This window comes from Aquarana catesbeiana, linkage group LG03 (genome assembly GCF_042186555.1).
Source record: "Aquarana catesbeiana isolate 2022-GZ linkage group LG03, ASM4218655v1, whole genome shotgun sequence".
Taxonomy (NCBI): Eukaryota; Metazoa; Chordata; class Amphibia; order Anura; family Ranidae; genus Aquarana; species Aquarana catesbeiana.
The window spans coordinates 632686885-632700889 of record NC_133326.1 but is presented as its reverse complement, the minus strand read 5'-3'; the positions used below and the strand labels follow the sequence as shown (position 1 = coordinate 632700889).

The 14005-nt window shown below is 45.0% G+C and overlaps 1 protein-coding gene across 11 annotated transcripts in view; it reads right to left on the bottom strand.

The window, feature by feature from the left end:
• The window catches only part of ADGRE5 (adhesion G protein-coupled receptor E5), a 432832-nt gene that overhangs the window by 2336 nt on the left and 416491 nt on the right, over positions 1–14005 (bottom strand). For all 11 annotated transcript variants that reach the window (XM_073622463.1, XM_073622473.1, XM_073622462.1 and 8 more), the window contains 4 exons: positions 13621–13687; positions 11858–11949; positions 9942–10110; positions 5733–5834 (listed from right to left, as the gene is read on the bottom strand). In XM_073622463.1, coding sequence (XP_073478564.1) covers positions 5733–5834; positions 9942–10110; positions 11858–11949; positions 13621–13687 — 430 coding nt within the window. The remainder of the gene's footprint in view (positions 1–5732; positions 5835–9941; positions 10111–11857; positions 11950–13620; positions 13688–14005) is intronic.

Sequence of the window (14005 nt, the reverse complement as noted above, 5' to 3'; positions counted from 1 at the left end):
TAGCGGCCGCTTGATTGTTACGGGCGGCGAGAGGGGATGCCCCTCCCGCCACCCTCCGGTGCGTCTACCGACTCACCGCTTCCATCGGTGAGTCGAACGTATCTGCTGGCCCCGGATGTTTACCATAGAGATTTCCAACGGACCAGATGGTCGCCGGAGTCTCTGATTGTTCGGAGGCCGGGCGCGATGTTATGACATCACGCCTGGCCTCTGCATTCAAACAAATGGCGCCGCCTCGGCTGGGAAGCTGAGTGTGTTTATATTTTTTTTTTTTTCTTCCAGATGTCCCAGCCTAGAGGTGAGATGTGGGGTCTTATTGACCCCATATCTCACTGTAAAGAGGACCAATCATGCCATATTCCTATTACAAGGGATGTTTACATTCCTTGTAATAGGAATAAAAGTGATCAAAAAATGTTTGTTGGTTTTTTTTTTTTTTTTTTTTTTTTTTTTTTTTTTGAAGTGTCAAACTAAAAAAATTGAAAGTAAAATTAACAATTTTTTTTTTGTAAACCACTTCAGCCCTGGACCATTTGGCTGCCCAAAGACCAGAACACTTTTTGCAATTCGCCACTGAATCGCTTGTACTGACAATTGCGCGGTTGTGTGACGTGGTTTTTATTTTTTGCGCTATAAACAAAAAAGCGATCACTTTTTGCTGAAATGTCTCCCAAAAAATATATAAAATGTTTTTTCCTCAGTTTGGGCCGATACGTATTCTTATACATATTTTTGGTTAAAAGAAATCGCAATAAGCGTTTATTGGTTTGCGCAAAAGTTATAGCGTCTACAAAATAGGGGATAGTTTTATGGCATTTTTGTTCTTTTTTTTTTTTTTTTTTTTTTTTACTAGTAATGGCGGCGATCAGCGATTTCTTTTATCGTGACTGTGACATTATGGTGGACACATCAGACACTTGATGCCATTTTGGGACCTTTGTCATTTATACAGCACTCAGTGCTATACTTTGCACTGATTACTGTAAAAATGACACTGGAAGTTAAGGGGTTAAGTGTGTCCTAGGGATGTGTTCTAACTGTGGGGGGGATGGGCTATGTGTGACACTGATCATAGCTCCTGATCACAGGGAGCTGTCAACAGTGTCCTGTCACTAGGCAGAACGGGGAAATGCTTGTTTACATCAACCTTTCCCCGTTCTTCCTCTCCGTGAGACGATCGCGGGACCCACGGTCACACTCACAGAGCTCGCGGCGCGTGCGCCCACAATGCTGCGTCTGAAAGGCGGCGTACCCGTACGTTGATATGCCCAGCCGTGCCATTCTGCCGATGTGTATTGACGTGACACGGTCCTTAAGTGGTTAAAGTGCCTGTATGCTCGCACACAGAAGCAAATGCATACGCAAGTCCCGCCCACATATGAAAACTGTGTTCAAACCACACATGTGCGATGCCGCAAACGGAGCAATAATTTTAGCCCTAGACCTCCTCTAACTCAAAACATGTAACCAGTAAAAAAATCTTAAAGCGTCGCCTATGGTGATTTTTAAGTACCGACAATTGGCGCCATTCCACGAGCGCGTGACATGCTGGGTATCTATTTACTCGGTGTAACTTCATCTTTCACATTATGAAAAAAAATTGGGCTAACTTGACTGTTGGGTTGTTTTTTTTTTTTTTTTTTGCATGAAACGTTTTTCTCAAAAAAAGTGTTTGAAAAATTGCTGCGCAAATACCGTGCGAGATAAAAATTTGCAATGACCGCCATTGTATTCTTTCGGTCTCTGCTAAAAAAAAAAAAAAAAAAAAACATATATAATGTTTGGGGGTTCTATGTAACTTTTCTATTAAAAAAAGATGATTTTTACATATAGGAGAGCAATGTCAGAATTGGCCTGGGTGGCAAGTGATTAAAAGGAAGCGGGTGTAACATGCTGATATTGAGGTGGTTAAAGTATACACATCTAGCCATGTTAAATACTAACTTGTAAACGCCTCTGTATTGTGTACAAGAAAAGGATTTGGCAGGGAATGTGCACTTATACTGTAGGTTACCTCCTGTGGTCAACTGTCATCTATTCAAATTGTCAAGCTCAGGTGTTTATAGTGAAAGTTACTGTTATAGCATACAAATATTATACACTCACTGGTCACTTTATAAGGCCCCTTTCACACTGGTGCGGTGGGGGCGTCGGCGGTACAACAGCGCTATTTTTAGCGCTGCTGTACCGTCGTTCTTGCAGCGGTATTCGGCCGATAGCGGGGTGGTTTTAACCCCCGCTGGCGGCCGAAAAAGGGTTAAAATCCCTCGTACAGCGCAGTTATAGCCGCAGTATTGCCGCGGTATAGCCGTGCTGTCCCATTGATTTCAATGGGCAGGAGCAGTGAAGGAACGGTGAATACACCGCTCCTTCACCGCTCCAAAAAAGCGGTTTGCAGGACTTTTTTCACCGCCCTGCCTGCGCACCGCTTCAGTGTGAAAGCCCTCGGGCTTTCACACTGAACAAACAGCGGAGGCTGTTTAGGGGCGGTTTGCAGGCGGTATTTTTAGCGCAATACCGCCTGCAAACCGCCCCAGTGTGAAAGGGGTCTTAGGTACACCTGTTCAATTGCTCGGTAGCACAAATTTCTTATCAGCCAATCACATGGAAGCAACTCGGTGCATTTGGGCATCTAGTTGTGGTGAAGACAACTTTCTGAAGATCAAACTGAGCATCCCACGGGGAAGAAAGGGGATTTAAGTGACTTTGAACATGACAGGGTTTTTGCCAGATGGGCGGGATTGAGTATTTCAAAAATTGCTGATCTCCTGGGATTTTCACACACAACCATCTTTCGGGTTTACAGAGAATGGTCCAAAAAAAGAGAAAATATCCAGTTGTGTGGAGGAAAATGCCTTGTTGAAGTCAGGATCGTAGGTACCAGTAAATCAAATAACCACTTGTTATAGCCAAGGCATGCAGAACACCATCTCTGAACACACGCATCGAAACTTGAAGCAGCAGAAGACCACGCCAGGTGCCACTCCTGTCAGCTAAAAGAACTGCAAACTGAGGCTACAATTCACACAGGCTCACCAATATTGGACAATAGAAGATTGGAAAAAGTTGCCTGGTCTGATGAGTCTCGATTTCAGATGGGATGGTCGGAAGTTGGTGTAAACATGATAAACGCATGGATCCATCCTGCCCTGTATCAACGGTTTAGGCTGGTGGTGGTGTGAGGGATATTTTCTTGGCACACTTTGGGCTCCTTAGTACCAATTGAGCATTGTTTAAACGCCACGGCCTACCTGAGTATTATTGCTGACCATGTCCATCCCTTTATGACTACAGTGTACCCATCTGATGGCTCCTTCCAGCAGGATAATGCACCATGTCACAAAGCTCCAATCATCTCACCACTGGTTTCTTGAACGTGACAATGAGGTCCCTGTACTCCAATGGCCCCCCCACAGTCACCAGATCTCATCCAATAGAGCACCTTTGGGATGTGGTGGAATGGGAGATTTGCATTATGGATGTGCAGCTGACAAATCTGCAGTGACTGTGTGATGCTATCATCTCAATATGGACCAAAATCTCTGAGGAATGTTTCCACACCGTGTTGAACCTATGCCATGAAGAATTAAGGCAGTTCTGAAAGCAAAAGGGGGTCCAACTCATTTCTCGCAAGGTGTACTGTCCACAGCAGCTCTAGTTGATTGTTTCCGCTCCCACTAGATATACTACTGCCAATCTGCATCAATGATCTGTATTTATCCCCTCCCCCACTCTGGTTTGCAAGAAAACAGATTCTTTTAACATTTTTATTTCCACCTTTGTTTATAATGGCTACACTTTCTACTGGTAATAAAGATTAGATTGTGAATAAAACACAAGGCCTGATTGGAGGTGAAAGAAATCCTCCCTGCTGCGCTATTATATTCTGACAGCGGGGACTCATGATCTCAGAATAAACTGACCAGCACTGCAGCTTATTGGCTGCAAGTGCTGATCGAATGAAAATATACCAACAGTTCCAGAGGAATTGATCATTTTAGCTCCTCAAACCGGAATGGCCATAGGATGGATCAAAATTTGTCCGGTTTCTGCTGGATTAGCTGAAATTCGCTCTATTTATGGCCAACTTTAGTCCCATTTTACCCGCTAATCTAAACACCCCTGCTGAGGCAGAAATGGCCTTCATCTGTATGGGTCGCCTGCAGGTCCAAGTGAACTTGGACCCTGCATGCAAAGGGTGGGAACAGGCTATAGAATCCGCTGAATCTTGCAGGCAGTGATCTTCGGGGCACTGTGTACAAGGTTCCCCTTAGTGGCAGGGTGCTTCACAGGTCCAGAGCAGTGACCTTCCTGGTAGTGAGTCAAACCCCCTGAAGGCCCTGTTTGGCCTATGAGAGGGTGAAGATTGGACCTTTTGGCCCTGCTGCTAGACTGGTGAGCACCTCTGATGGTAGAGCAGGTGGTAGTCCTCCTTTACAATGTTTCCTTGTGTTTTAGGACAATACAGGCTGAGATGCCTGTGTGTAGAGCTACGCCGCTGTAGTGATGTTTGAAAGGGGTGGACCGGCGTTATGCATGTGATGACAACATCACACACACACACCTGCATAGGTGTTCGACACTTCTGCAAATACAACTCCAACGGTTTTGTTCTCAGCCCCTGGGGCAGTCTACAGCTCACTCAGTGCCAGTGGATAGCAACTAGTATTGGGACACTTGTTTGGGATGACTTGCCATGATGACTTGTGTGGCTGCTCCCCTTTAGAGTATTGTGGGCCTATTAGTCCTCAGCATGCCATGGCCCTGTGGGGGGGTGGGCTGTATAATGCCTTGTTTTTTTGTTTTTAGGTAGGGAGGACCCCCTCTAATGGCTCCCCAAAATGTTAGAGCTCCAAATCCCTGCCTTTATCTGGCATTTCCGCCATCTAATGCACAATCCTCATTTGTGTTGAGGCAAGGATTCACCGCGCTACTGTTTTTCAAGATCATATCTCAGGGGTTCTGTCTAGTTCTTCTTCCCCCACTCTCCATTTTGCGGGAGGATGAAGTGTTAAAGGATCATCCTCAAAAGGAAGAAGATTGGATCAGAAATTCTCTCTAAATGGGTCCGTCCAGGAGAAATCTCAGGGTCCAGAAGACCACTGTGGACTTCCTGACAGACATGGTGCATATTAACATGAAGTTAACACTTGTGGGGTCCTCCTCTTTAAAAGTCACTGGGTTTGGGTTCTGGCAGCCACAAAATATCCCAAATCTATCCCAGTGCACCTTCACTTGCAGGACGTGATGAATGATGTAGTGGGCTAGTGGGATTTTGACTCGGCAGTACCCCGTAGAAGCGGGATTCTAAAAAAAAAAAAAAATAATGGGTATCTCATGCTGTTGATCTGGCCACTTACTACTTGACTAGGACACAGATGGTTTCGGTGAATGAGATCCCTGTCTTGAAAGAAGCTAAAGATAAAAAGCCCCATTTAGAGGCAAACTTCATCTTTTGCATTCAGACCTGGGACACCCCCATTTACAGAAAAAGTACAATTTAACGTGAGTAACTACAATTACACATGCCATGACCTGGATAAATGAGAACCATCCAAGACAAGATTAAGGTAAGGTAGTTTGAATATTTGTTGAGCACAAAAAATGACAGCTCTGTTGTGCTAAAAGTAACCTTCATAAGTCAAACTACATAACCTGTTCCGTATAGACCTTTCTATAATTAATGGAGTTATCCTTAAATGTGGCTAAAGAATATAAAGGCTTCCTCTTACCCTGCTCTGTGTATTTACATTGGTGCTGTTGCTGAATTCAGAGTAGAGTGGAGACCTGAAATGAGCGAGTGCACAAATCACATCAGCGTATTTTTCCCGAACCTGTGGAAAAAAAAAAAGACATTTTTGAAAAACACAACAGGTAAATGATAAATTCTATGTTTACTGACCATAGAGCAATCCATAATTTTCAGCCCTTTTCTTAATAAAGTGACTTGTTCAAGAATGTCAACGTGGATAGAAGAAATCCCTTCGATTGTAAGCTCCTTGAGGGCAGGGACTGATAAACAGTGAGGGAAAAAATATTTGATCCCCCGCTGATTTTGTACGTTTGCCCACTGCCAAAGAAATGATTAGTCTATAATTTTAATGGTAGGTTTATTTTACCAGTGAGAGACAGAAAAACAACAAAAATATCCAGAAAAACGCTTTTCAAAAAAGTTAGAAATAGATTTTTTTTTTTTAATGAGTGAAATAAGTATTTGATCCCCTATCAATCAGCAAGATTTCTGGCTCTCCCAGGTGTCTTCTATACAGGTAAAAAGCTGAGATTAGGAGCACTGTCTTAAAGGGAGTGCTCCTAATCTCAGCTTGTTACCTGTTTCAAAGACACCTGTCCACAGAAGCAATCAATCAATCAGATTCCAATCTCCACCATGGCCAAGACCAAAGAGCTGTCAAAGGATGTCAGGGACAAGATTGTAGACCTACACAAGGCTGGAATGGGCTATAAGACCATTGCCAAACAGCTTGGTGAGAGGGTGACAACAGTTGGTGCGATTATTACAAATGAAGAAAGATAAAATAACTGTCAATCTCCCTCGGTCTGGGGCTCCATGCATGATCTCACCTCGTTGAGCTTCAATGATAATGAGAACGATGAGGAATTGGCCCAGAACTACATGGGAGACTCTTGTCAAAGATCTTAAGGCAGCTGGGACCATAGTCACCAAGAAAACAATTGGTAACACACTATGTTGTGAAGGACTGGAGTCCTGCAGTACCCGCAGGGTCCACCTGCTCAAGAAAGCACATGTACAGGTCCATCTGAAGTTTGCTAATGAACATCTGAATGATTCAGAGGAGAACTGGGTAAAAGTGTTGTGGTCAGATGAGACCAAAATCGAGCTCTTTGGCATCAACTCAACTTGCCGTGTTTGGAGGAAGAGGAATGCTGCCTATGACCCCCAGGAACACCATCCCCACTGTCAAACATGGAGGTGAAAACATTATGCTTGGGGGGGGGGGGGGGGGTTTCTGCTAAGGGAACAGGACAACTTCACTGCATCATAGGGACGATGGACGGGCCATGTACCGTCAAATCTTGGGTGAGAACCTCCTTCCCTCAGCCAGGGCATTGAAAATGGGTCGTCGATGGGTATTCCAGCATGAAAATGACCTAAAACACAGGGGCAAGGCAACAAAGGAGTGGCTCAAGAAGAACCACATTAAGGTCCTGGAGCAGCCTAGCCAGTCTCCAGACATTAATCACATAGAAAATATGTAGAGGGAGCTGAAGGTTTGAGTTACCAAATGTCAGCCTCAAAACCTTAATGACTTGGAGAAGACCTGCATAGAGTGGGACAAAATCTCCCTCCTGAGATGTGTGCAGACCTGGTGGCCAACTACAAGAAACGTCTGATCTCTGTGATTGCCAACAAGGGTTTTGCCACCAAGAACAAAGTCATGTTTTGCGAAGGGGTCAAGTACTTATTTCACTCATTAAAATGCAAATCAATTTATAACTACCGTATTTATCGGCGTATAACACGCACTTTTTTTCCCCTGAAAATCAGGGGAAAATCGTGGGTGCGTGTTATACGCCGATCCCCCGCCGATTGTTAGCTTTTCGGCCGCTCTCAGCAGCTTTTAGCTTTTCTCGGCGGCTTTGAAAATGGCGCCGCTGTTCTCTCCCGCTTTCGGCCATTCTCGGCGGCTCTCGCCCGCCTTCGGCCATTCTCGGCGGCTTTCGGCCATTCCCGGCGGCTCTCGGCCATTCTCGACGGCTATCGGCCGCTTTCGGCCATTCTCGGCGCCTCTCGCAGTCCCGCGGGAGCCGCCGAATGCCGAGTGCGTCCGAGAGCGGCCGAGAGCCGCCAAGAATGGCCGAAGGCAGGCGAGAGCCGCCGAGAATGGCCGAAAGCGGCCGAGAACGGCGGCGCCATTTTCAAAGATGCACAGACTACAGATGGACACTAACAAGGCTGCAATGGGGGACAAGGCTGCAATCAGGGACAACACTACAGATGGACACTGACAAGGCTGCAGATGGACACTGATGAGGCTGCATTGATGGGCATTTAAATGTAAGTTTTTTTCCTTAAACTTTCCTCCTAAAAGTTTTTTTCCTTAAAATTCCCTCCTAAACTTGGGGTGCGTGTTATACGCCGATAGACACGGTATTTAGAATTGCGTTTTTCTGGTTATTTTTGTTATTCTGTCTCTCACTGTTAAAATAAACCTACCATTAAAATTATAGACTGATCATTTATTTGTCAGTGGGCAAACGTACAAAATCAGCAGGGGATCAAATACTTTTTTTCCTCACTTTAAATGTACAATGTATACATGTAAAGCGCTGCGTAAATTGGTGGCACTATACAAGTACTTGTAATAAATATGAAGAATGTAAATACCTTGCTTTCTGCAGAATGCCTTTGCGTTCAAAAATAATTGTCCGCTAAAATCTTATGCTGAACCAACACTTTCTGGGGTATCAATCTCCTGGTCCCTACTGCGCTCAATGGATCATCTTGCCTATCCCCATGTCTTTCCAGCTTATAGTAGTGACTTTAGGGGCTGGTGGGAAGAACCACAGTACCCAGTGGGGGGATGCAATAACTGACACACCATTAAGTGTCAGATAGCAGTCACTCCTGGAGCTCTTCAAGAGCAAAGTTTTAACACACCACCTGTTGAAGATTGTAAGCATTTCTCTTCTTTTACGGTGAGCCAATTTTTCATGCCGAAAAAAAGCTGGATTGCTTTAAGGTGGTCCAAATGATATGAATGGAAAAAACACAAAGAAGCCATTCCGATGCCTTATTGAGAAAAATCCCTATTCTTTATGCCTCTGTCTTTAAATAAGGGCTCAGTCACACCTGCCTTTAATGCATGCCAACACATGTACAGTAGTGCTTCCATGTGTTGTGTTGATCTTCATTTTATTATGCACTTTTTAAAGCATGTAAATAATATTAGCAGCAAATAAACATGCATGACTGGAGAAAAACTCACCCAAGCTCTACCGCTATATAGTAAATTTGGTGTGTAGAGTAGTCGGTGCTCTGGCTAATTAAGCTCACAAAAGATCCATAGAAAGTACAGGCCGGCAACTCAACAGCTTCTCCATAGAAAATATTTATTTAAGCATTACAGCAGTAACATTAATCAAAAAAAAACTGACGCGTTTCGGCCTTAGGCCTTCATCAAAAGCAAACATGCATGACAGCTGATAATGCAAGTAAAAAGTCATGAAAGGTCTGTAAATGCACACACATGGGGTTAAGTGGGAACATGCCCTTGCTAGGGGCAATAAGTACAAGGGAAGGAGGATATGACAGCCAGACAGCGGGAGAGTGGTATTGGCAGGGGTGATGGGTCTCATGCATTGTGAGGGGAGCGGTTCATAGCCTACCTCCCAAGCGGTTGGTGCCCCAGCAACTGGGACCGGACCCACATGGTGGAGACCCTAGGGACCTAGCCACAAGGTACGGATGATAAAAAGTTAATTATGCACGTGCATGGGACCCACTCTGGCACTGGGAAGATAGGTGGCGGAGCCTAGCTGGACTGGTGGAATGGGACACTGCACGATGGTGTCTCCTTCTAAATGTTGCATCCTCAGCAGGCATAAGTATAGTGGGACCGTGAGGCACCTGTATACAGCAAAGAAAGTGAAGGGCCCCGAGTTGACCGGGCAAGTCAGCCCCGGCCACAGTCAGGTAGACATAGTAGGCACTTTTAGTTTATGAAATATGTGAGTGCAAAGATTGTTGATTTTAAAACGTTGATAATTAAAGGTTTAACTGCACAAGGTATGCACTTCCCAGGGTTTCTCTTGTTTGCTTTTTGGAAACTTTATTTATACTTGGGAATGTAGTACTGGCCATCAGCACCATAATGTGCCGCCCCCCCGGCCTATGTCATCAATGCAGCAGTCCAACCCCACTTTTTAGCCAATCATGACACCTTTTATGTTCTACCAACCTTTTTGTTCATGAGGCAGTGCAGGAAGAAGATCTGTACTCCTTGCAGAACGTTGCAGATGGTGAATGCGTATGCAAAAACTAATGCTGTCTTTCCGAACATGAGGAATCCAAACGCCCAACAACACCCCAGAATGCACAGCTGGGCAACGGAGGTCACTGTCAAACTCCTAATAGTTCAGAATCAGCAGTTAGAGTCTAATCTGTCAGCATGTCATCTACATAATAGGCACAAATTTAATTCAGATAGCTACCATATACTTAAAGTTACACTAAAGGTAATTTTTATTTTTTTTAAATAACAAACATGTCATACTTACCTCCACTGTGCAGCTCGTTTTGCACAGAGTGGCCCCAGAGTGCACAGCGAGCCAATGACTGCGCTGCTAGCAATCTAGCCAATCAACAGCCGAGAACCCCCTAGCAGAGAGAAGGCTCAAGTTCGAGGGTTCAGGTAAGTAAAACGGGGGGGGGGGGGGGGGGGGCTGGGGGCCGGTCACTGACAGGTGTTTTTTCACCTTAATGCATCCTATAAAAAACACAAAACTTTACAACCCCTTTAACCACTTCAATACCAGACAGTTTCTCCCCTTCCTGCCTAGAACGATTTTCAGCTTTTAGCGCTGTCACACTTTGAATGACAATTGCGCGGTCATGTAACGTTGTACCCAAACTGAATTTTTATCATTGTCTTCCCACAAATAGAGTTTTCTTTTGGTTGTATTTGATCATCCCTGGGGTTTTTATTTTTTGCTAAACAAAAAAAGACCGAAATGTCTGAAAAAAAAAAAAAGTTTTTCTTCGTTTCTGTTATAATATTTTGTTTTCTCCTTCACTGATGTGCACTGATGAGGCAGCACTGATATGTAGAATTGATGAGCACTGATAGGTGGCACTGATGGACACTAATAGATGGCATTGATGGGCAGCACTGATGATGAGTTACTGATGGGCACTGATGGGCACTGAAAGGCTTTCCTGATGGGCACTGATTGGTATTGTTGTGGCACCTCTCATGGGGGCTGCGCTGATAATCAATGTGCTGACCCCCCCCCCCCCCTCTGACAGGGAGATCTGCTGATCGGCTTTCCATGTCAGTGCAAACTGAGGAAAGATGTTTACCGGCACTTCCTGGTTCACGCTGTGATCAGCTGTGATTGGTCACAGCTGATCACGTGGTAAGGAGCCTTCATCAGAGGCTCCTTACCACGATCGGAGATGCATTGTGTCAGAGTGACACACAGCACCACTGATTGCCGCGCTGCGTGCCCCCGCGGGCGCATGCCAGCATGTTATCCTGATACTAACCACTTCCCACCTGGCCTATAGCAGAATGACAGCCGGGTGTGGTTCAAAGTATAACTAAAGGCAAAACGTATTTGTTTGGTTTTGGATAGAGTGGAAAGGGATTAGATCACTTGTCAGTTTTTATTGCTGTCTGTGCCCCGTTATGGAGATTGCCCCACTCTATTTGTCTTTTTAAACATTATCATTGAAAGTGAAAGTAAAGTTAAATCTCAAATTTTGGGTTGTCCCCAGAAAAGTAATAGAGGGGAAATCTTCCAATGGGGACACTAGTTCTGGTGACCTGGGGGTCCCCAGGAGATTCCTTTAATTTGCAGAGATTTCCCTCTCACTTCCTGTTTGGCTATGGGACAGGAAGTGAATTGAAATCTCTGCAATGGAACACAGAAAAAAAAAATCTGAAAGGGGCTATAACCCTCCCTTGCTCTATCCAAAATAAAAAAAAAATAGTTTTGCCTATAGTTCTACTTTAAAGTTTAGACAGATATAGTAATGTGAAATAAACTGTAAACGTCAAGTGCAGAGACTTTTACCATATGAGGAATAAATAAACAGAGCTACTGGAAGTAACATTGGATATTGTCCATAATAAATGTAGTAACAGAAGTTTACCTTATGCGTTTTAATTTGCCTTGCTCTGGGTTAATCGCTGTCATTTTCTCAGCCAGTTTCCAAACAGTCAATACAAAAATTCCACAATTAATCTGAAAGGTGGGAGAAAGATATTAATAATGGACAGCAGATGGCGACGTAAAGCTCTGTTTTTGCTCTCAGGGGTTTAAAGGGGCAGTCCATTCTAAAGTGATATTTTAGTTATTGGTGCAGATTGGGCTCAGTTAAGCCTAGTACACATGGGCCGAATGTCGGGTGACATCGGCCAGTTCAAAAAAAGCCAAGGTGTATGGCACCCGATTTGGCAGAAACTGGCCAGCTTCTGTCGGACTAGCATGCTGGAAAACAGGCAGCCGCCTGGCTCCCGATCAGCGCTCTCAGCCAATGGCAGAGAGCCAGTGGCGGCTGGTGCTCAATATTTTGCGGGGGTGGCAAACAAACCTGCCCCCCCCCCCCCCCATGGGAGATGGACAGAGGCGATCAGTGTCCTCCCCTGGGGGAGATGGACGGCGGTGGCGGCAGCTTGCCAAGGGAAGAGCTGGGGCTGTTGCTTCACCCCCCCGGCCGAACAGAAAATGGGTCCTGAGACTCGATTGGCTGGGAGCCCTAAGACTCCCTGGCCAATCGGGTCCCAGGACCTGCTTTCTGATTGGCTGGGAGGAGAAGCAGGGAGACATTAACCAATATTAATTTGCTAATGTCACACAACTGGGGTGGGCTCAGGGCACAGTGCTCTGCGCCCTTGAGCTCACCCTTTTTTTAAGCCAATTAGAGCCTCAGGCTCTAATCATGTGCTTAAAAAAAACCAAAAAACATTGAAATCCATGCGTCCGGCGCCCTGCATGTTGATTAGAGGCCAGGCACATGGATTGGGGGGGGGGGGGGCGCCACTAATGGACGGGTCACACTGCTGAGAGCGCTGACCAGAGTGTTCTTGCGGGTAGCCGATCCCTAGTCTGAACACAACAGCTCAGCAAGGGATATTGCTGTACTAACATCGGATTGTTAGTACAGCGGCTCGGACCTGAGCTGTCAGTTTTTTTTCGTTCAACCCGCTGCGTTGAATAAAAAAGAACTAGTAGTGTGTACGAGGCATTAGCCCCTGACTTCTCCTATGTCTTGGTTACTCCAACATTGAGGCCTAACTCTGTTCCTAATAATTCCTAACTCTGTTCCTAATAATTCCTAACTCTGTTCCTGTCTGCCTAGGATATTTGAGGAAAGTGGAAAAAAAGGGCTGGGCCCACAAGGTTATTTTATTCGCATTGCTATCTCTAAATATTGATGTTGATGTAAATAATCTGGTTCCCGGGCAGGCGGCTTCTACACCCTATAGGATCACCACGGTCTCCTTGGGCTGTAGTATAATGTAACAAAAATGTAAATTGAAGTGCCACACCACTGCTAAAATGTCCAGATAAGAATGTATTCCAGTAAAAGTCAGGGGCACAATCCAAAGAGTATCCAACGCATTTTGGGTTCCAAAAACGTCACCTTCATCAGGGCTGGATTGAATAAAATATGAATGGGCTAGAAGTGAACTGGACCTTTAAATGTACTTTTTTCAGTTTGATTACATGCATAGGTCTTGTCATTAGCTGGTTAAGCAGCCAAACCATCTACTGAAAAGGCCTGTGCTTGCAATCAAGCCCTGATGTTGCATTACCTGGGAGATTTCCTTTGTGTGCATGAAGGTCAGTATCTCATCTTCAAACACTGTCAATTAGGCTGAGAAGGAGATGTTAGGAATACCTGACACTTACCAGGATAATGACACACACAGGTCCCATGAAGCTCCAGATAAAATTGCGATCAGTGGACAACCAGCAGCTGCACACAAGAAAAAAAAGGGCAATTTTAGTTGACTTGATCTATCATGCATTCTCTTCTCAGTTTTGAATCTTTGTCCCTCATGCTGGCCCAAAACAATGTCTGCCAAGCCATACTATCTCCTAAACCTGAAAGATGAGGTCTCTTGGCCTGGACAGTAAGGCTACAAAGCACTGTTGCTTGTAGGGTTTTTACCTGTCCGGGATTCACCCGGACAGTCTGGGTCTGGGTTTTGAATCACGTGTCCAAGTTTCAGACCGCCTGAACCATGAACATATTATTCAGACCTGACTGTGGCTCCCCAACATAAGCAGCCAG